Raw genomic sequence first — 22,911 nt, 5'->3', positions numbered from 1 at the left:
AAAACAAGATGAATATGAATATGGATGTCAGAGTTTGAATCAATTATGGCGGGTTGGAAGGTTTTTGCATAATTAAATTCTGATTATAAAGCAATGCGTTGGACACTTGTGCATGTCACCAGGGAGATGGAGTCTCTAATAATAAAACACCCATGATAACATGCATAGATTGCTTCACAGCCAAAACAAGTTAGAGAAAAGTTTGTATGCCATGCATGGAATTAGGTTATGATGATTCAGGAAATGGAATCAATGAGGACGCATGCGAAAGCCCTCATTATGTTGCCCTCTCTACTCTTTTAAGCTCTTGTTTTCTTTCACACCACATATTCACATATCAATTCACCTTCAACTTCATTTACCTTGGTTATTACTTTTCACCTCACCAGAAATGGAGGATTTACCACTGGTTTCATGCAGAGATGAAGATAATGAGGCAGTAGGAGGGCAATTGCGTCCGATTGGGAAAAGAGAACAAAGTCAGAGAGAGGAGGAGTTTTAAGTGTTGGAAAGGAAAGGGCCAACCAAACAAAACAGAGAAGTGAGAACTGAGAAGTGCAGCATATAACAACAGCAAAAGCAGCAACAGGTCGATGAGAGAGTGAAAGAAAAGGAAAAGGAAAAGGAAAAGGAAAATGATGATGTGAAAACAAATACATATATCCCATCAAAATCAAATGGTCGCTATTATTCTTCTTGTTCTCTGTCTCGCCTCTATCATGGTGTCTCTCTTTTCCACCCTGAAATCCTAAAACCATCTTTCCTCTCATTCACTTATATAGCCTGCTGAGAAAACAAGATCACAGAAAATTCCCCTGCACCTTGAGTTTTCAGTATATGATTGTACACACCACCTTTTGATTCATGGTCAAGCCATTTCTACCTTCTCATCTTCAACAAAATCTTCTCAATCATCATTAGACAGCGAAAAACGGTGAGTGATTATATATTATTATTAATTAGTCTTGTTTTTGATTCGAGTTTCCTTATGCGAATTCATTTGCTTACGTTCATATGACTTAAACCGATTACAGTTAGCATGGCGGTGACATCATCATCATCGTGTAAGGAGCTAGGAGGTGGTGGGATGAAGATGCAAATGGACAATGGCAAGTACGTGAGGTACACGCCGGAGCAAGTAGAAGCCTTGGAGAGGCTCTACCATGAGTGCCCCAAACCTAGCTCTATGCGCCGGCAGCAGCTCATTCGAGAGTGCCCGATTCTCTCCAACATCGAGCCGAAGCAGATCAAAGTCTGGTTTCAGAACCGGAGGTCAGTTAGTCCGGGAAGAACTGCGGTTTGCTTTTACGGTTGTTGTTTTATTTGAAAGCTAGCGTGAATTTTGTGATCGATCTTTGTTCTTTTTTGGTTTGTGCTTTGAATTCATAACAGGTGTAGAGAGAAGCAGAGGAAAGAGGCGTCTAGATTGCAAACGGTGAACAGAAAGCTGACGGCGATGAACAAGCTTTTGATGGAGGAAAACGATAGGTTGCAGAAACAGGTGTCGCACTTGGTCTACGAAAACAGCTATTTCCGCCAGCAGACACAGAATGTATGTGATGAAATTCAGGAAAAGATTTCGTTTTGAAAAAGATGCAATCTTTAATCACATTAACTTTGGTGGTTCATGTTGGTCTTTTGTGTTGCAGACGACTCTGGCCACAACAGACACAAGTTGTGAGTCGGTGGTGACAAGTGGTCAACACCATTTGACTCCTCAGCATCCACCGAGGGATGCCAGCCCTGCTGGGTTAGTAGTCTCACTTGCACTCACCGTGATTTTCAGAGTTTTTACCCTGATGTGTTTCTGGGCTGGTTGTTGATTGCTCTTTGTGTTTTTTTTGTGCTAGACTTTTGTCCATTGCAGAGGAGACTTTAGCAGAGTTTCTTTCAAAGGCCACTGGAACTGCTGTGGAGTGGGTCCAATTGCCTGGTATGAAGGTAACTTCTCATTCTCCTTCCTCTTCTTCCTTTTGCCTTTGGTTTCATTTTCATTCTTTTGTGATTATCAAGAAGGGTTTGCTAACCTTGTAAGCAACATTCAAGCCTCATCATCTTAATTTTTGGGCATACCAATCTTTGCCTTTTCCTTTTGGTCCCCCCATATCATTTTGCTGTTTTTCTTCAATGGAGGAAATAGAATATTGTTTATGTGGAAAGAAAGGTGCAGGCTTTTAAAGTGCTCTGCTAAGTGGCAGCTCTGGTCTGGTTATTAAAATGTCTAATACTTTGAACAAAATTGATAAATGTTTGCAAAAAGATTTAAGTAATTAAATGTTGGTTATGATCCCAAATTCCATATCTTATTAATTTTGATCTGCACAGCCTGGTCCGGATTCCATTGGAATCGTTGCTATTTCTCACGGTTGCACCGGTGTGGCAGCACGTGCTTGCGGCCTGGTGGGTCTAGAACCTACAAGGGTGAGTTCTTCTCCACCTGGTCTGGTAATTAAAGTAGTAAAATCTTGGTGCAGTAATTTATGAAGAGATTGACCAATGATTGTTGTGAACATACATACAGGTCTCTGAAATCCTTAAAGATCGACCCTCGTGGTTCCGTAATTGTCGATCTGTGGATGTGCTAAATGTGTTGTCCACTGGAAATGGTGGAACCATTGAACTGCTGTACATGCAGGTAAGGTGTTTGCAAAAATGTCTGTTTTGTGTTTTGCCATTTCTGTTTTATAACTGCTAGAACCTCAGACCTGCTTAACACAAATTAATCTGGAATGTAATTTGTCTCTCAATTAGCTCTATGCACCCACAACTTTGGCACCAGCTCGCGACTTCTGGTTGCTGCGCTATACATCTGTTTTGGAAGATGGTAGTCTTGTGGTATGTATTTTTCACACAAGCATCAATGTTTTTCTTTCTGTCTGTCTTTTCTTGTAAGAACAGTTATAATTTGGTGTTTCATGGTGTGAATGATGATAGGTCTGTGAAAGATCACTTAACAACACTCAAAATGGTCCAAGTATGCCACCGGTGCAGAATTTTGTGAGAGCAGAAATGCTGCCGAGTGGGTATCTAATTAGACCTTGTGAAGGTGGTGGATCAATCATCCACATTGTTGATCATATGGATTTAGAGGTATGCAATACAATATAGGGTTGCTCAGTTGCTCTATATATTGAAGCAAATTAATTCCTTGGTTTACAATTCTGATGCATGTGATTTACTTTAACATAGCCTTGGAGTGTACCTGAAGTCTTGCGCCCGCTTTATGAGTCTTCAACACTTCTCGCTCAGAAGACAACTATGGCGGTAAGACTGTTTTCTTCTGTCTGATAGCTTTTAGCTTCATGTAGTAATCTATATAGATTACTTAACAATGTTTGAAGAAATGAAACCTGATATTCTTCTTTTCTTCTTTCAGGCTTTACGCAATTTGAGGCAGATTTCTCAAGAAGTTTCTCAGCCTAATTCCAATGGTTGGGGAAGGAGGCCTGCAGCTCTACGCGCTCTTAGTCAAAGATTGAGCAAGTGCGTGTTATGATTTAATCTCAAAATTGTTCCTTGGATTGGTTGATGAACTTTTACTTATGACATCTTCTAATTTTTGTATTGCAGGGGTTTCAACGAAGCAGTGAATGGGTTTACAGATGAGGGATGGTCTATTTTAGAAAGTGATGGTGTTGATGACATTACCCTTCTTGTGAACTCGTCTCCAGGCAAGATGATGGGTGCGAATCTTTATGCCAATGGAGTTCCATCTATGAGCAATGCAGTGTTATGTGCCAAAGCATCTATGTTACTCCAAGTAAGGATTTTGATAACACAACTAAGTTGCAATAATTTCTAAGAAATGACTTGGAAATGTGAACAACTTATACTGGATTGAAGGAGACACATTTCAAATCATTTTGCTTCTACTTTACAACAATTCAACATAAGAAATGTGCTGGTCATGTTCTGTTTATCCATTATCTTCTGAAATTTAATATGAACTCATGTGGTTTCTTTTTTTCCTGTAGAATGTGCCTCCAGCCATACTTCTTAGATTCTTGCGAGAACACCGATCAGAGTGGGCTGACAGAAGTATTGATGCGTATTCAGCTGCTGCTATTAAAGCTGGTCCATGTGGCATGCTAGGTTCTCGAGCTGGAAGTTTCGGGGATCAAGTTATTCTTCCACTGGCTCACACAATAGAACATGAAGAGGTAGGTGTTTGGTATTTAATTATCCCGTCCAATGTGAAACAAATACTGTCAGTAATATAGTATCTAATGTTTTTTTTTTTTTTTTTTTTTGGTATAGCAATATGCTTTCTAAAGTTTGACATGTTTTTGGTATATGCAAACAGTTCATGGAGGTCATTAAGATTGAAAATATGGGTCACTACCGGGACGATATGATGATGCCTGCAGCTGACATTTTCCTCTTGCAAGTAAGTTTACTATTTCCTTTTCCATATAATTCTTGCAGTATGGTATGCTATCATTCTCTAAATGGTTACTACTATCTGAGGAGTTCCAGTTTACTTTTTTGGTGAGGTTTTTGTGGTTCAACTTGAACACTTGTAGACATTGGTTATTGAGTTTTATTGTTTCTGTGGTTGCTGGTTCCAGCTGTGTAGTGGAGTGGATGAGAATGCTGTTGGCACCTGTGCCGAGCTAGTCTTTGCTCCTATTGATGCCTCTTTTTCTGATGATGCTCCAATTCTACCATCTGGTTTTCGCATCATTCCTCTTGATTCTCACATGGTAACCACTTATCTTATTTGATTTATTATAGAACTTGCTTGTTATAGATTTTATTTTCCCTCCGTTTCAGTTTGATGTTTTTGCGCTTTCTTATGGTCTTATGTGTTATGCAGGATGCCCCCAGTCCAAACCGTACGCTTGATCTTGCCTCTGCTCTTGAAATTGGACCGACAGGAAACAGATCATCTGGTGATAATGCTGGTCACTGTGGGAATACAAAATCTGTTATGACAATAGCATTCCAATTTGCATTTGAAATTCATCTCCAAGATAATGTAGCGTCCATGGCAAGGCAGTATATCCGTAGTATTATAGCAGCAGTGCAGAGGGTGGCACTGGCACTCTCCCCTTCTCGTTTTGGTTCTCATACTGGTTTTCGCCCACCACCTGGCACTCCTGAAGCACAAACACTAGCTGGTTGGATCTGTCAGAGCTATAGGTGAGTAAGATGACAATACGATTATATAGGACAGATTCTTGTATGTACAACAGTGATTGCAAGATGTTAATTCTTCATCTTTTCAGGTGCTATCTAGGGGTAGAACTACTAAAAAGCGAAGGAAGCGAGTCCGTTCTCAAATCCCTCTGGCATCACTCAGATGCAATCTTATGCTGCTCTTTGAAGGTATATGTACATCGATTTCTTGCTTTGATAGGCTGAAATAATCCTTCCAGCCTATGATATATGCTCAAGGTCTTTTCAATGCCATAATCTATTTTCACTGGTTTATGCAGGCTTTGCCAGTATTTACATTTTCAAACCAGGCAGGCCTCGACATGCTTGAGACCACCTTGGTTGCACTTCAAGACATTACACTGGAAAAGATTTTCGATGACAATGGAAGGAAGATCCTGTTTACTGAGTTCCCACAGATCATGCAGCAGGTATGGTATTGACTTCTGGCAAAGGAAATTAAAAGAAGCAATAGAGAAATTGAAATCTTATACAACAACACTAGATTCTGTTACGAAATATAAACTAATTGCTGAGAAAAAAACAAATGCTTTTGGGGTTTGCCTGATCATTTAAGTGACTAATTAATCTTTATTTTTGCTAGGGTTTTATGTGTCTACAAGGTGGCATATGCATGTCAAGCATGGGAAGACCAATCTCTTATGAGAGAGCAGTGGCGTGGAAGGTGTTGAATGAAGAAGAAACTGCTCACTGTATCTGCTTCATGTTCATCAACTGGTCATTTGTTTAAACAGTAGTTTGGACACAACACAACATAGGATTTTAGAAAGAAAAAAAAAAAAAAAAAAAGGAAAAAGAACTACAAATTAGAAAAACCAAAAGGCATTTTGGGCCTTCTTCTTTTGGTTATCGTACTCCATGTATCATGCTTTATGCTTTATTTATGAATCATAATGCTTTTCCTTTTCTTTTCTTCTTAAAAAGATCTGAACACATTAGCTCTAAGATGTTTGGTACAGTTACTCATAATTTCGGATAAATTCAGTTCATCCACTGTTCTCTACTATTTAAATTTCAGTGGCCCACATTCAGGTCCATTGGGGTTCACCACACTGAGAGGAGTAGGACTCATCCCAATACTGGACATAAAGCCTTTTTTTTTTTTTCTTTTTTTTTTTTTCGGACAAGTTATATCTTTATCTTTTCTCTTTTTTTTTTTTTTTTGACAACTTGTATACTTCTATTCTCTAGAAAATTGTTCTTTAGCTCTGATTGGTTATTGTATGGACACGTTCCCACAAATAGCCTCCCACATAAAATAAAATGAAAATGACCACAACAATGCCGACAAAATATTCATCAGAAAAAGACTCAAGGTGCCAATAAAAAAAAGGAATATTTTTAGGAGAATTTTTAAAAAATAACCAATTTTGAGCCTTTAAGTTGATTTATGACCTTATTTTTTAACCTTTTTTTTTTTTTTTTTTGAATCGGCCCTAGGGGCAATAATATCATTCATCACAAGTCAGAATAGTCCGTTACATACCCTTCCGCTGCCATTTAAGGACATAGGCAGATAAGAAGATAGTGGTAGTACCCACAGTGGTACATAGAAATAGACCTACTCATTAGACAATCAAATACGTAGAGATAGCGGGGATCCTCCATTGGTACTACACCGGAGGCGCTAGAGATCTAGGTTCCTAATACAAGAAACATTATTGTAATTAGACAAAAGCTAAAAACATAGGGTTGGGCCAAGGGCCTAAACCCTAGCCCAAAATAACAATGGACTAGGGCAGAACCCCAGCCCAACATTTCGTGGCCCAATAGGGTAGTCCACCAAGGAATTGGCATCAAGCCCATCATTCTGGTACGGTCCAAGTCCACCTTCTCCCACCAACAACCTATCGTGCAGCACCGTCCGGCCAAGTTCTGGCCGACCCACATCACCAGACCAGCGCCGCCACGAGCCGCCCCACCACACCATCAGCGATCGATCCAAACCGCTCCGAGCCACGCCACAGCGACATGGATCAACACAGAAACCAATCCCTGATCGATCCAACATTGTTGAAACATGACCATGTGGAATGATAAAAAGTCTTAATTAGCCTCATTAACTTTTTATATTTCCAAACTCCCCCAAAAACCAATATTAAAATTAAAAAACTTGTAGTTCATTGGCTCACAAAATGGATGAAGAGTTTCTCCTCTCCCTCCTAGATCGTCTTCTTCAACACAATGGAAATAATTTCTCCTAAATCCAAAGAAACCATTCATTATGTCATCACAAACAAACAAACAAATAAAAAAATATCCAAAGAAACCATTGTTCTATATCTTCGTAGCTCTCCTCTCTTTGAAGCTTTCTCCCTCATCCACTTCCCACCCTCCAATTCTCTATGTGACAAATCAAATAATCAGATGTAGTTATAGAAAAGCTTGCGGATGATTTTTTGTAACGAATTCACAGCAATTAAACTAATTAAGTGGTGGGTGACACAATTTTGAAATCTCTAGTTTGAAATTCTCCTGTGTGGTGACACCGATTTCAATTACGTAGATTTGGAATTGAAATCCAAATCCAAATTATATTTCTAATGGGGCTTAATATTATTCTGTTGTTTGACATCCCCTAGTATAGAGAATAGTCGTAAGTTGAAGGAGATTGACACATTCTAAAAGAAGTCATCTTGACAGTTCTTAACACGACAAAATTTTTATCTCTTCCAGTCCAACATCATACCAAAATGGACTTAACGCTCTTGAAATGGAATCCACATACATGATCGATCAATATACATCTGTGGCCAAATAAAGCAAAATAAAGCAGAACAGAGGCACTAATGAGTTTTCATTGATATTGGAAACGGGTACGACAACATAGCTATAGCCATATCTGCATTAACCAATTATATAAGATTATTCAACAATTGAAGAAAATGGCCACAAATGTATATATGAGAAGAGTGAAAAAAAGAAGATAATACTGTAATAATAATAGGAGAACTGGAGAAGTCGTGGGAATTGAAAAATAGGAGAAAAGAAATGGATTTTGGAACCCTAGATTAAGCATAAGGGTAATCAAGTACTATTAGGGCAAGTTCATCCGTTGGGTCACCAGGTCACCAGGGCACCAGGGCACCAGGGCAGGAAACTATTCACTGCCACTGGATCTTTGCTTCCACCCGTTGGGTCAGGGTCACCAGTCAGTTACTGTTCATCGAATATTTTATTAATTTTTTTTTGGAAAATGAGAAATGTATGATGTAAATAAATAGTATTGATAAACAATTTGAAAATGCAATCAAAGAAAATTTTATTGGTAGACAAATTATATGTCCACCGACACTTTTTTTTTTTTTTTTTTTTAACTCCACCGACACTTTTATCACTTTTATCTCATTTAGCTTTTCATTTGTAAGGGTATTATTCAAATAAATTTTCATATTGGACAATCGTATTGCCTCGTACACTCATATTGGAATCAAAAAAATTTGAGGAAGAAATATGATTTTTTTGGTGTGAGAAGTAAAATAGGAGGTAAGGTATTTAATTTTATAGAGTTACAAAAATTTTATAGAAAATTTTATAGAGTTACAAAAATTTTATAGAAAATTTTATAGAGTTATAAAAATCAATGGTTTAATTTTTTTTTTGTTACCTATGTAATCTAACGGTATTTAATTTTTTTTTTTTTAACCTCTGCAATCTCCAGCCGTCAGATCCATTTCATAATCATAAGCAACGGTCCAGATCTGTGGACCGTTGCATTCAAACTGAAAAGTAGCCCAACGGCTACACGCCATGTCGCACCCCCACTGCACCCCCACGCCACTAGACGACAAAATCGTCCGCCCAACGCGCCTGCTGTCCTGTCGCCGCTAGAAGACAAGCGGTTGGGCTTCACGTCTGCGGCTGCGCGCGTCTCCCCCCTTCTCTTCTTCTTGGGCCAGCCTGGCAGCCTGGGTCACGGGCTCAGTCACCATGGTGACCGAGATGGTGCCCTGGGCCTCCCCCTGTAGTTTTGGCCCAGCTCCGGTGGAAGGATGAACAGTCCGAAATCCTCCCCCCCCCAGCCTCCTTTTGACGTGGTGCCCGGGCAAGAACAAGCCCGGTGAACTTGCTCTTATATGTGGTCATTTTAAAAATGTTTAAAAAAAAAAGGTTAAAAACCAAATTGAATAACCAAAAGAGGTCATTTTTCAAAATTTCTCATATTTTGTCATAAAAACCATGCATAAAATATATATAAAAATAAACACATCTCTACTGACCACATGTTTGACTGTTCGTTGATAAAAGCCCATATAAAAAAGGGGTCGTGACCACTTACCCAATTTCAGCTTAAAAATTGCCCACTTACTCCACTAACAGTTTTTTAACCCCATTTACCCAATCTAACATTTATTGACAGTTTTGTCCCTATTAATTTAATTGAAATCTCTCTCCTCTCAAACTCTCTCCTCCCGGACTCTCTCTCTCTCTCTCTCTAAACTGAAACTGAACAATCTCTCTCCTCTCAGACTCTCTCATATTTAAAGCTCCCTTCTCACGGCCTTCATCCACGACGATTCTCTCTCCTCACAGCCTTCATCGGCGACGAGCATGGAGGCGAAGACGGCTCTGATGTCAATTCCGGCGAGGAGGTCGAAGAAATCCTCTCTCTCTCTCTCTCTCTCTCAGCCTTCATTTGCGACCAGTTCTCCGTCGTTGGCCGGGTTCGGCCTGAAGATCCGGTGCGCCGATCAGAGCTTCCTCTAACTCAGTTTGGTTCTCCGTCGAAGAGGGGTGGATTTGGGTCTGATATGCAGGTAAAAAAGAGATCTTGAAGAAGAGAGGTTGAAGAAATAGAGGGTGTGTGGTTGTAGGTCTGCAACTTGCTGGCATATGGTGGGATAATTATGGTGGTGTGGTTCGGTGGGTGAGTAAAATAGAAATGGATTGAGTGGAGTGCTGGCGGTGATTGCAAGAAAAATAAAATAAAAGAGATGGATGGGGTGGCTGGGGGTGAGGAAGAGAGAGCTGAGAGTGAGGTGAGGTCGTGGTGTTCAGTGTGTGTATACTGTGAGCTCCGAGAATGAGGAAGGAAAAAAAAAATTACGTGTACAACATATAAATTGATCAATTGTGTCTGTAGTGTATTCATTTTGGTTTTGGGAGTTTATACAATTCACTTAGGGCAATAATATGATTATTGGAGGGCAATAATATGATTATTGGGAGGCAATAATATGATTCTTGGGAGGCAATAATATGATTCTTGGGAGGCAATAATATGATTATTGGGGGGCAATAATATGGTTACTGGGTATTATTATGGGGCAATAATATGATTACTGTGTATTATTGGGGGGTAATAAAACCAAATGCCGAAATCCGGTCACCAGTCCGGTAGCCGGATTCGGGATTCCGGTGACCGGTTGCCGGATTCCGGTCACATGTCGCCGGAGTCCGCGGCCGGCCACCCGTCACCGGAGTCCGGCGAGGTCTCCGATGACTTCTCATTCTATGTGACAAAGAAGGTGAGGGCAAAATTGTCCTAAAAATAAATAAAAAGTAATAAAAAAATATTTAATTGGGTAAGTGGGAAATGATCTCTTAGAGTGTTTGGGTAAGTGGGGTTAATTAACCCTAAAATTGGGTAAATGATCATTTCCCCTATAAAAAAATATGCACCTATGCTTATAAACGGGTCGTCGTTAAAAGCCTCCTATAAAAAAATTACTACAAAAACTACAGTCTCTCACCAGCTGTGTTTGGACTTGAGTTTAGACTCGAGTGGTACCTAATGGAAACGGCTAATTTTTCAGGGACATAGGCTGATGTGAGAATTATCTAAATATCTGAGTATTTTTACATTGAAATCTTTGAAAATTAAAATTATTTTGAAGGATGTATGATTCTCATTATCAAATATCCACCTTTTTTTGTAATAAGAAAAGATCAAGTAATCACCCTTGTGCATGTATACATTTAGTGCATGTATCATTGTACTCAGAATCTCAGATGTTGTATTCTGTTAATTTTATTATACATTCAAATCACACGTTAGATTCAAAAATGGATCAAAAATTATATTGTCATTTGTTCTAATGCATCACAACATATGAATGAAGTGATGCACATACACACATAATTATAATAAATATTGGTAAATCTTTTGCATTTCTTATTCTTCTATTTTTATGATTTTATCCCCAAAAAACACCTGCATTTTCTTGTCTTCCCCATGATCAAGAAGAGAGACCAAGTAGAGATCAATATGAGCTTAAGGATTCGGTTTAACTACCAAATCTTGCTAATACTCCATGGTTACTCCGGAATATCCCGCAATGAAGACCGATGCATGCATCCTCATCCATCAACACTCTCTTTCTCAAATTAAGAAGTGTACGTTATTTTCATCGAGCACAAATCTGTCCCTCCAATAATTCCAATCTTTTCTTTCAAGAAAAAAAGAAAGTAAAAGCTAGCAACCACACTTAATCAATATGTAATATATATTAGATCCATCATGCCATGCATCACATTGCTCATTCTTTAATTTCTTTAGTTAAGATGTAATCATTTCTATCAAGTACTCTTTATTGTCACATTAAACTTCTTATTTAGGTAATCTGATAAGCTATCTCTTACCCCACCATTCAATATGCATGTGACGAACGATTGATCGTAGCTTCAAGCAGAATATATATACTCTCATGTGTAATTTGCATCAATCCACAAACACAGAACACAAGAATTACGTGATTCGATTGATAGCCAATTAATTAACAGATTGTTACGTTACTACGTCTACAAGCTAAGAACAAGGACATAATGATGTGATAGCTAAGTTATTTCATTCAACTACTCCACTAATATATTCTCTGAATCCATCACTAGCTATTAAACCTTTCTTTTGTTCTTTTTGTCCGTCCTAAGCTTCTCCCAGACTGACTGTTCTAAAAGAATTGATTGCAAGGGATGTAGCTTTTTGAGAGCGATATGTGCACTCTTATATTTGTTTTCTGCACTCCAATCTCCGGATCAAGAAATGTAATAAGCAAATTTTGGGAACGTGAGCACCACTACGAACTCCATGTTTATAAATCATAGAGTTTAAGACTAATTGTTAACAATCAGGCGCAGACTTCAGATCATTGGAGTCAATTAGGCAGACCATTAAAGGGATTAAACTATCTAAAAAGGCGAAAACTAAAACCTAAGTTCAAACTCGACCGAAGTTTGACTTGTTGGCCGGCCCTTGAGATTTTGATGGCTGTGGTGGTTGCCTCACTAGACTCTCACATTCAACCCTGTTCTCAATCGGTGGGTTTAACTTGAAGAACCCAAAAGCTAATCTTTATGCGATGCACCTATTACGATAATTATTAAGAGTTTGACCTCCCAAGTGAGTAACTTAAGCTTACTCATGACGACCGGCTTAGTGAAAATTTTTGCCCCTGGCCTCTCTCGATTTTGGTAGCGTTCAGTTATCAACTATGTAGTTTTGGAATTATGTTTGATTTAGTGGGTTCTTGCTGTGATATGATATGCGATGGGATCGATGCACGTGTATCCAATTAGATGTTATCATTCCGTCAATGTAAACAAAACCCTACTTGCTTTAAATCAAAGAAATACACACGAAATTTTTTTTCGATCTACAAAGTAATCCAAAAGGGATAATTGAAATTAAAATGCATGTAAAGACTTCGATCGATCAAGAAGACATTTACATAAAGATAGTAAAAGGAGCTTTTTGAATTGGAAAGAAAGAAATAACAGAGAAGGCCAAACTAAAGAGAGTACTTTTGCATGGTCTCCAAGAACTACCATCATTGAGATCTCGAGGCTTTTGAGACGAAAGGCAGCAGCTGCTTCAAATATATGATATGCCAGCAAAAACTGAGCTGGGGTATATGTGAATTTGGTCCTGAAAATGTCAGCTCGTTTAAACTCATGTGTTTAGACTCATCTTTAGAGATGGAATCTTCTAACTATTTTAACCCTAGCTAGCTTATGGATCATCATGAGTACTTCAGCTAGCTGCTGATAGAGAAACTGTACAAAAGGAAAAGGGTTCTCGTCACTTTCATCATTGCTCGTTAGAGCGATCGATCTAGCCAATAGGAGGAGAATATGTATTAGAAATTAAGACGACGAAATAATTACTTAAAACCCTTCATTAGTTGATTAAACAACATCATTACAACGTAAAAGGAAAGGTAGGTCACAAGAAAGATTGTTGCCTCATGACCCTGCAGGTCGGAAACAGACTCATCTGAACACGAGATCTTCTTCTTTTGACGCAACATTCAACAAGATACTTGATAAGTACTTGAACACAAATACAATCATCATAATAAGAGAAGCTAGAGTTGCACATAGTAATTGATTAGTTCAACTACATACTAATATATACTTCATAAGGCATGCTTAATTATATTGTAAAAACCTTTGACCACTGATTGTAAAGAAAAAGGAAGAGACAGCTGATATTGAAGTGTGAGAAAAAGGGAAAAGGTTTGTTTCTTCACTGTCTATAATTAGCTAACTGAGCTTTTATACGTACGTACGTAGACATATAGATCTGCAGCTTTGTGCATGACTGTATACAAATTGTTCCTTTGGCCTTGTTCCTATTTCAAAAGAATGTCCGACAATGGAACAAAGCAAATAAAATCGTCTTGGCACCATCAGAGATGTACTACAGTATACGTTGTCCTTGGCCTGCTTGTGTTTGTTTGTTCTTTGACCTAACTCACTGATCACGACCTTTCAGTCGCCACAGTTTCTCTTTGTCTATGACTAAAGTGGTACAGCTAGGGAAATCTCTAAAGGAAAATCACAGAACAGATATGCAATGGTAAATATAGTAATTTTGGTCAAATGATTAACGAAAGTAACTTGGTCGGTCTCTGTTAGGATGTAAGCTTCCAAGTTTTACCCACACCTTTCTGTGCATGTTATAGCTAGGTCGTAAGAATGATACTGAGTTTTACGCATGCGATTGGAGATTTATTCTTTCACCAATTTATAGGGGAAAGTCTGAAAGAGTGAAAGACTGTCCTACGATATAGCTAGATTAACAATGGTCCCGTTTCCTTTCTCTTGCAAGCCATAAAGAAAGGGATCGAAGAGGTAGTGATGTATTGCATATTCGAAGCTCGAACATCTAATATAGCTACTATTCATTACTTTTTCTTCTTCTTTTGGATCTGATCGATCTATACAAGATGTTGAAGTTGTGTCATGTATGATTATGATTACTTAATTCGTAAGGAAAATTCATATACAGCCATAGAATCTAGGTAAAATTTAGCTAGTAACCTTATATATCTACAATTTTACACTCAGTATAGTATGTTAAACATACCATCAAACAATACATATGAGCTATTAACAATTAATTAACACCTTATGTTACAAATTAATACACAAAAGGTGATAATTAATTAATTAACACATACATTACGTTACCAGAAAAACCAATGAAATTAAGAAGGAAAAAGGCTAAAAGAAGAAAAGGTTGAACACAGATCTCTGGGGATTGAAAACTATCAAAAAGGTGAAGAAACTAAGTTTACTGCAACACAAGAACTCGTCTTCGTTATAGAGTCTAGGGTTTTGTATAGTTCATTTGCGCATGGTCTAGCCGTGGGGTCACCAGCAGTACAGTGAAGGGCTAGGTTCATGGTTTCAACAATTTCATTCTGATTCTTGAACACGTGTCCTCGGATCATCGGGTCGGTCCACGCATCAAGATGGCAATCCGAGTAGCAATACCGAGCCCACTCAACGATGCTCTCGTGTGCGCCCAACTCTATGTCGTCGGGGCTTTTCCCGGTCAGTAATTCGATGAGGACTAGACCAAAACCATAGATATCACTTTTCTCAGTGATGTCTTTGCTGTTTTTAGCTTCTGCAAACAAGGCCATTAATATTTTAGAATTAGATTTAGTTACAAGAGTGTGTAGTCTATATATCATGTTGCTAAATTATAAAGCAAAAAATGAATAATATTCTTAAATATCATGTCCGAAATATAAAAAGAGACAGTAAACGTTCGTCAGTACCTGGAGAAACGTATGCAGAAGAAGCAAAACCCTTGGAGTCCCTAAACTCAGGGAGACTCAATTGAAGACGAGGCTCATTTTTTGCGTCAACAATTACTTTCTCGGGAGACACACAACCGATGACAACACTCGGAGAGCAAGAAACATGCAAGAACCGTAGAGCTCTTGCAATCCCAACGGCAATCTTCCGTCGTTGTTCCCAGTTTATCTTCCCCAGAATTTGACACAATGCTTTCCCTTCGCAATATTCGTGGATGACATATGCATTCTTTTCTGAACGACATATTCCGATCAACCGGATAATGTTGGGGTGCCGAAGGTTTCCAAATTCCACCATTTTAGACCAAAATGTTGGTGAAATTGAATTCACAGCATCATCTTTTACAACAAATTGTGCACCTTTGTTGCCAATTGCAATGATATTACCTTGTTTTGCTGCTGATAAAATATCTTCAATTGAAACCGATCTTGAAACTTTGGGCTCAAAGAATTGCATTTTCCAAATTCCATCTTCATTCTCCACGGTTTTTAGCTCCAAATCCTTTCGTCTCCGAATGTATACAATGACAAAACCAGCAACACCAAAAGCAGCTAAAGCAACGAGAAAGCAAGTGAGAATAAACCACCACGTGGGGTTGTTTCTTACGCTTTTGCTCTTGCATGGTGGCAAACCACTCGTGGTGTCGCCGCCACAAAGGTCATTTCCGGCCACCGAGCTCGCATTTATAGCAAGAAAGGCTCCGGTGGACGGCAAGTTTCCATGAAGGTGGTTGTGAGAAATATTCACTTGAACAAGCGATTCAATCACGCCTAGGTTCCGTGGAATTTCGCCGGAAAGTTGGTTGTAGGACAAATCAAGCTGACCGAGAACTGGCATCTCAGAAAGGCTGACCGGAATTGGGCCGCTGAGCTGGTTGCGGCTGAGGTCTAGGCCCACGAGCTTTTTACATGAAGACAATTGTTGAGGGATGGGACCAGAGAGCTTATTGTGAGAAAGCTTTAACTGCATCAGCTCCGATAAGTTCCCGAAATTCAGGGAGATATTTCCCGATAAATGATTTTCAGACAAGTCCAAGTTCTCGAGCTCGTCGCTGCCGAAAGACTCTGGTAAGTTGCCGAAAAGTCTGTTTCTCGCGATATTCAGCATTTGAAGTGAAGGCAGGTCCCACTTTTTGTCATCAATTCTTCCGGAAAAATTATTGCCTGAGATATCCAAGAAATACACAAGCGGAAGCTTTACAAATTCGGCCGATATTTCACCGGAGAGCCGGTTGTTTTGAACTCGAACTCGGCCTAAGCTCTTGCAAGAAGCCAGACTTTTTGTGATTTCACCTTCAAGAGAATTGGAAAAGAGGATGAGCTTGAAAAGGTTCCCCGAGTGGCATATCGTATCAGGTACTTTTCCGGTGAGGTAGTTTGTAGATAAGTCTACAACAGTGAGATTGCTTTGCTTTCCAAGATCACTCGGAATCTCCCCTGAGAACTTGTTCGACCACAGCTGAAGGACTTGCAGCCGAGACAGAGAAGCAAGGGATTTCGGAATCTTTCCGGTAAAGTTGTTTGCGAAAAGATGAAGAATCTCAAGTTGTTGTAGCTGACTAAAAAGTTCAGGAATCTCACCCGAAAGAGAATTCTCACTAAGATCAAGAGAGACAAGCTTTTGAAGACCAAAAATGGATTTAGGAAGCGGACCTGTGAGCTTGTTTCCGTATAGGAAGAGATATCGGAGCTCGGTAAGGTTTCCTAGAGAGTCCGGGATTTGGCCGGTGAGATTGTTGAAAACGAGATCGAGATGCTTCAAAGCAGTAAGCTTACCAATCTCTTGTGGGATTTCGCCGGAGAGATTGTTGTATCCCAAGTATATCAACTTTAAGCTCTTGACTTGGCCTAATTGGCTTGGAACTTTGCCAATTAGTTGGTTTGAAGCCAAAGTCAAGTACTCCAAGTTAGACATATTTGACATGGAATTTGGAATTTCTCCCGCTAACACATTACCACCAAGATCAAGAAACTTTAATCTCGAGAACAAACCAATGTTTTCGGGGATTTTCCCCGAAATCATGTTGTTACATAAGTCTAGTGTCTCCAGACCCGGAAGTGAACCATGTGGGATTTGACCGGTCAAGTTGTTGTTGCTGAGATTGAGATGTCGGAGAGAATTTGAGCTGGTGAATATGTCACGGGGAAGTTGGCCATGTAGCTGATTGTTGGAGAGGTCGATTTTTTCGACGTGGGACAAGTGAAAGAGTGAGGATGATAATCTGCCAGAGATGTTTCTTCCAGAGAGGTCGATGACGTTGACGTTGACGTGCGACGAGTTAACATCACCGATGCATGTAACGCCGTGCCAGTTGCAGAGATTGTTGGCGGTGGAGTTGCTCCAGCTTGAGAGGAAGTGTGAAGGGTCGTCGAAGATGGAAGCTTTGAAGGACAAGAGAAGCTGAACTTCAGCGTCATCATAACCATCCAAAGCACAGATATGATTTGGGAAGATTAAGAACATGATGATCAACATGCAACATATGAGACTAGTGCTTCGAGGTCTCTTCGCCATCTTCAGCTCAGATGTTATAACATCCACGTAGAAAGCACTGAAATCAGAGAGTATAAATTGGTTATTTAACAGAAAAACATGGAAAATATAGTAAAACAAATAATGAACTATATATTCGGAATCGATCTGAAGAAATAAAGTTAGAGAACTAATCAAAGAAGTTGGAGTCAAATGTCAGCAACGTACCTGAAACTCATAATAATTAGGGCTTTTGCTGCTTGAAAGATGGTGAAGATTTTGTTGAGTGAATTGGAAGAGGAGGAGGAAGGTTTGGAGTTTGGACTACTAATTGATGAAGAAGAGGGTTAGTAGTGTGAGAGAGAGTGTGTGGGAGATTTGAGTGCTTAAATAGATGGAAGATTAAGGTTCTGGAAATGGGGACGGAAGTTGCGGATAATTACGATATGGGACCTTGACTTTCTTCAGAATGATGTTTGAACACGAACGGTTGAAAGGGAAACAGGGACAGATGTTGGAAAAAGCCTCTGATTTTGTCGGGTTATTTGCTAAAATGCTCTTTTTGACTGATTGACTGGCTCACGCCATAATGATAAGATTTTTGTAACCGTTGAAAGACTTCCCAACTTTCTCATATGTAATTTCTTTCGGTAAAGTTAATTTTGGAGAAATTCTTACATAGGACAAACGTACCACGTGGTGATGAGGCAGCCCAATCAAAATTCAAAAAATTTTGAAGTGTGTATCGAAATTATCCTTACTTATTAAAATAAAATACCAAAAATACCCCCTTACATGTTCACTGATTGGTCAGTCCTACCAGCCACGTGGTACGTTTGCCCAGTGGCGGAGCCACATTGGGGCCTATTGGGTCCCGTGACCCAGTAAGCGTTATATATGTTCTAGTTTGTTTAGATGCAGTGTGATTGATCTAGCATAGTGGAAGCGTGATTAGTAGGCAACATTTGGGTCTTGGGTTCGAGCTATCATCCAGGAATAGCTTTTGTTTGTTTTTTTTTTTTTTTTTTTTTGGCCTGAACATTTATGTTTTATATATAATATATATTATGTTTTGAACATTTACATTGCTTTTGAATTACTTTTAATATAGTTATTTACAAATTGTTTTAGACAATTTAAAAGACATCATTTTGGGTTTTTTTTTCTTTTATTTGTCAATGAAATTCTTTTTTCTTTTATGGAGTTTTAATATTTTGTGAGTGCCCCACTTGATATCAAATTCTGGCTCCGCCCCTGCGTTTGCCCTACGTAAGAATCTCTCATTTTGAAGAATACAATCATCTTATGGTTTAGTTACATAAATTTTATCTTCTTTTGTATGAAGGCCGGGAAACTCCACAAGTAAATATATAACATACATACAATTATCACTTTTAGGACTTAATTACTCAAAAAAGAACCTAGTTTACTTTAATGAAGGCCTTATTTATTTTAATGAGAACTTTTTTCTAGTTACATATATATTTTACTTTAACGAGGACCTTGACATTCTAAAAAAATTCTCAAAGTGGTAACATGAGTTCTTAAAGTGGTAAATATTACATAAAATTAGACATATATAAGAAAAGTTAACGTACCATAGTTTTACCTATGAAATATAAATTAGAGAAACACGTATCAATTGATATGTTAATCACATATCCTTCCTTCAAAAGAAATTATAAATAAACAATGAGATGAAAGAGCTCGTGATTTCCTTCATTGATCGATAATAAAAAAAAGTGATCATGACAAGAGAATATGCAAGCTTCCGCCTAAAAGAAAAACTTGAAAAGGAGATAAATTAATAATACAGTTTAGACAAATTTATAAACCATTAAAAAGTTTAATGCTTCTAGCTTTCTTGACAAACATTTGTTAATTAATGATTCTACTCATTCTAGTTTTAAGCTCTGTACGTTAAGTTCAGCCAATAGACAACTATATATTCAGAACTATTTCTCTCTCCCCTAAGGCAACCAAAGAACAATAATTCTTTGCTTCCAATCCATTCAACGGCTTAGTTGGAGTTTCACTAATCATTGTTGCACTTGCATCAACCTAAGCTGCTTGTGTTGTCATTGTTTCTAAAATACTTTGCCACTTTTGTCAAACAAAATGATGACAAAAATAGAATTAATTAACAATCAAGAACTATTCTTCAAGAGCTATCTAGCTCACTTTTGTGTGTATACACATGCTGGAATAAATGGCGCTTAAAAGTAGTTCTAGTGCAGAAGCTAGCAAGGTAAACTTTGTGGCTACAGAGAGAGAAGTTGATCATAATAATGATGATGAAGTTGCGCTGCATGAAAAAAGCAGTATTATTCTCGAACCCTTTTGTTTGGACTCTACCTTTTAATAATTATCTAGGATTCTCCTTCTGCTAGAGAGAGCGAGAGAAAATAATTTGGAGAAAGAAATTAAACTTTTAGCTACAGAAAAAGAAAGAGAGTCTCTGCACTCTGCAGAGTGAGAGAGAGTACTTACAAACACAAGGAATTGAAGTATTTAGACAACAGTAGTGGGGCTAAAACTGAAGGAGGCCTGAGAGATAAGAATAAAAGAGAATAAGGCAATTCAAAGCAGAGAAATCAGAAATGAAAAGAATGAAGGACGACATGAGTTGAAAAGAGAAAGTTGAATGTCCTTGCACAGTAATAATAAACTAGCTAGGGTACGTAATCCCAATATATTCTTGGTGGCCAGGAGGGAGGAAGCGTTTTGACAAGATCCCCCGAGCACGGATTAATTTCTGGGCCTAGGAAGCCTTTGAGGACACCGTGTGATTGAACAATAAAAAAAAAAAACTAACTAGGGTAAGGAGGTAGTGGTAGAAGAATGAAGGACGACATGAGTTGAAAAGAGAAAGTTGAATGTCTTTGCACAGTAATAATAAACTAGCTAGGGTTAGGAGGTAGTGGTAGTGCTCGTGCGCACAAATGCCTTTCTCTATTCTCTTCTTGGCATGGGGACCCAGAGTCTCCTTTCTCGAAGGAATATACAGTGTGTGGTCTTTGTCATTACCAGCATGCTTTCCTCATCTCCATTTTCTAGGGTTTTACAATACTCGCTCCAGTCCCAGCTAGCTCTCCCCACTTCTCTTTCGTGAAACTTTACCTGTATTGTTTGCATATATGACCAAACACAACAGGCCTCGTGTATTTTGACGCATTAATATGCCTTGTTTAGTGCAAAGTATGTATCTAGTTATCTCTCTCACGTATTAATCATGCGATCACTTATTATAAAAATAAGAATATAAACAAATTTAATCTGATTATATTACAGAAAATTAGTTTTTTTTTTTTTTTTTATATCATTAAAACCCTATGAGGGTGTGACCTTTCCACTATGCCTCTCATGCCTAAAAAGCCACTAGAAAATATGAGTCTAAAACTCCACTTTCTATACCTAGCTAGTCTCGAAAGGAGGCGGGGTTAGTGGGCAGAAATGGTAAGTGCTAGGCTAGCTGGTAGACACAGATCATAAGCCAACTGAAAAAGACAATTTGCTTCTAAACCTCTTCTGTATGGGCACCCTTAATCAAACTCAACACTAATTGATCAGATACATATACTTAATCCCCTCATCCACTACTTGGATGTGACCATGTTAGTTTGGTCTTCTAATATATGATAAAATATAAGGATATTTTGTTATTAATTCAGTTCATAATCCTCTTTGGAGATAATATTATTATTGAAAAGCTCATTTATGCCATGATGCTGTAAAGACTAATAAGGAGATGCATTATACTCCAAAACTAGGTTTAGTGCTTCCATTTTTTACTTAAATATATAAATAAATGAATACCGCTTTTGAATTTTGATTGCATATACCTTCCATATTCATAGTTGTTTTAATAATTTTTTAAAGGGAGCTTAATTAACTTGTGATCGATTAACTGAGGTATGCATGACGAGGAGCTAGCTAGCCGACCCATTTCCCTTGAATAAGGGTCTGAATCTCTTTTGAAATTTGTAGGGCTTCATGTTCTGATAGTTAGTGGTCCAGTTCATTCACTTAGCCGGAACTTTAATCATTCTTTGCTCGTGTAATTAACTAATTAATGTCTATTATTGACAACTTTGGCTTGCACTTGTTAATTTGAGTACGTTCTTTCTTTCTTTTCTTTATAAACAACAGGCTTTTAATATGGTAATATGGACTGCAAATGTCGGGCAGAATGGTCCACTAGGTTTTTTCTAACCTAGGTTATTGAGCCACTTACCCAAATCTGATCCAAAATATGCATCAAAAGGCATATATATATATATAAACTCGGGTTTCCTAAAGATCGATCGTACGTGGCCGGTGATAGATTGGATCACTTCAAACTTTTCAGAAAGTTAATTATCAACTTATTATTAATCTCTCTGTAACCACATGTAACCCGTCAAGATTTGTTTTTGGAAGATTATTAGTTTGTAAATATAAAATCTTAATTTAAGAGTTAATTGGCCTAGTGCATGCTTTGGTAATGGACCGGAACTGGCCGGTTTAAAGTGGGAGATGATTTCACAGGCAAATTAATTTGTTTTCTTGTTAATGATGATCAAGTGGTCCAAATTTGATTCATGGTCTCATTCAAATCGTAAAGTAGATTGTATTGCACGTTTGCAATTCACATGCTAAATGAGATTTTGCACCAACTCTGTATATGAAACATCATCATCAACTATGAGTCCTAGCTACGACTAGCCGAAAAACCCATGCATAACAAAGACCAAAACGAACTATGTATAACTGCTAGGTAGTTAGGTTAGTATGCACAGGTACTTGGGATTTACAGTTGGAGTCTAGGACTATGTTAGTCGCTCGGACTAGCTAGCTTATCCCATTACTACTATACGTGCTTTGGGATATACATAATTAACATGAAGCAATCTGCTTACCCCATTTTAACTTGTCACACTGGATAACAGCTCAATCAGTTAATTTTTCAGTTAGGTTTACTACACTGTTAGTCAGTTAATTTTACTATAGTAATGTTCAGTTTTGGTTTTGTAAGTCGGTTCAGTTAGTAGTTGATGGACAACATGTAATACTTATGAGGCATGCTCGGCATGATTAATTCTTGACATGGAGATAAAATGATAATACCTTGTCATAACGAAGGTTTGGTTTCTAGTATTAGAAGGAGATGGAGTGCAGTATTGTAGTTTAGCTTTATTTTCTCATAGCTAATTAGTTTACAGATTTTGGTGATGG

The 22,911-nt window shown here is 38.3% G+C and overlaps 2 protein-coding genes across 3 annotated transcripts; one reads left to right on the top strand and one right to left on the bottom strand.

Annotated features, from left to right (window-relative positions):
- Positions 1 to 522: 522 nt before the first annotated feature.
- LOC133739292 (homeobox-leucine zipper protein ATHB-8-like) lies at positions 523 to 6,085 on the top strand. The gene is made up of 19 exons (XM_062167036.1): positions 523 to 934; positions 1,035 to 1,272; positions 1,393 to 1,552; positions 1,650 to 1,750; positions 1,851 to 1,941; positions 2,326 to 2,421; positions 2,522 to 2,635; positions 2,752 to 2,835; positions 2,935 to 3,090; positions 3,190 to 3,264; positions 3,377 to 3,483; positions 3,571 to 3,760; positions 3,975 to 4,160; positions 4,304 to 4,387; positions 4,569 to 4,703; positions 4,817 to 5,142; positions 5,229 to 5,328; positions 5,439 to 5,588; positions 5,762 to 6,085. Exons 2-19 carry the CDS (start codon positions 1,040 to 1,042, stop codon positions 5,906 to 5,908), a joined length of 2,535 nt encoding a protein of 844 aa, XP_062023020.1. The 5' UTR covers positions 523 to 934; positions 1,035 to 1,039; the 3' UTR covers positions 5,909 to 6,085.
- Positions 6,086 to 14,415: 8,330 nt separating this feature from the next.
- Positions 14,416 to 18,043, bottom strand: LOC133740381 (leucine-rich repeat receptor-like serine/threonine-protein kinase SKM1). 2 transcript variants are annotated; one of them, XR_009861179.1, is made up of 4 exons: positions 17,926 to 18,043; positions 15,186 to 17,776; positions 14,576 to 15,031; positions 14,416 to 14,526 (listed from the first exon to the last, which is right to left on the bottom strand). XR_009861179.1 is itself a non-coding variant. In XM_062168333.1 (3 exons), the coding sequence occupies exons 1-3, from the start codon at positions 17,934 to 17,936 to the stop codon at positions 14,670 to 14,672; spliced, it is 2,964 nt and encodes a 987-aa protein (XP_062024317.1). In that variant the 5' UTR covers positions 17,937 to 18,043; the 3' UTR covers positions 14,416 to 14,669. The 2 variants fall into 2 exon arrangements, 1 of the variants encoding a protein (XP_062024317.1); XM_062168333.1 differs by having other exon boundaries at positions 14,416 to 15,031.
- Positions 18,044 to 22,911: the final 4,868 nt, after the last annotated feature.

This window comes from Rosa rugosa, chromosome 3, assembly GCF_958449725.1.
Source record: "Rosa rugosa chromosome 3, drRosRugo1.1, whole genome shotgun sequence".
NCBI classification, from domain to species: Eukaryota; Viridiplantae; Streptophyta; class Magnoliopsida; order Rosales; family Rosaceae; genus Rosa; species Rosa rugosa.
Note: the sequence above shows the minus strand (reverse complement) of the source record. Positions and strands in the feature narration are given on the sequence as shown.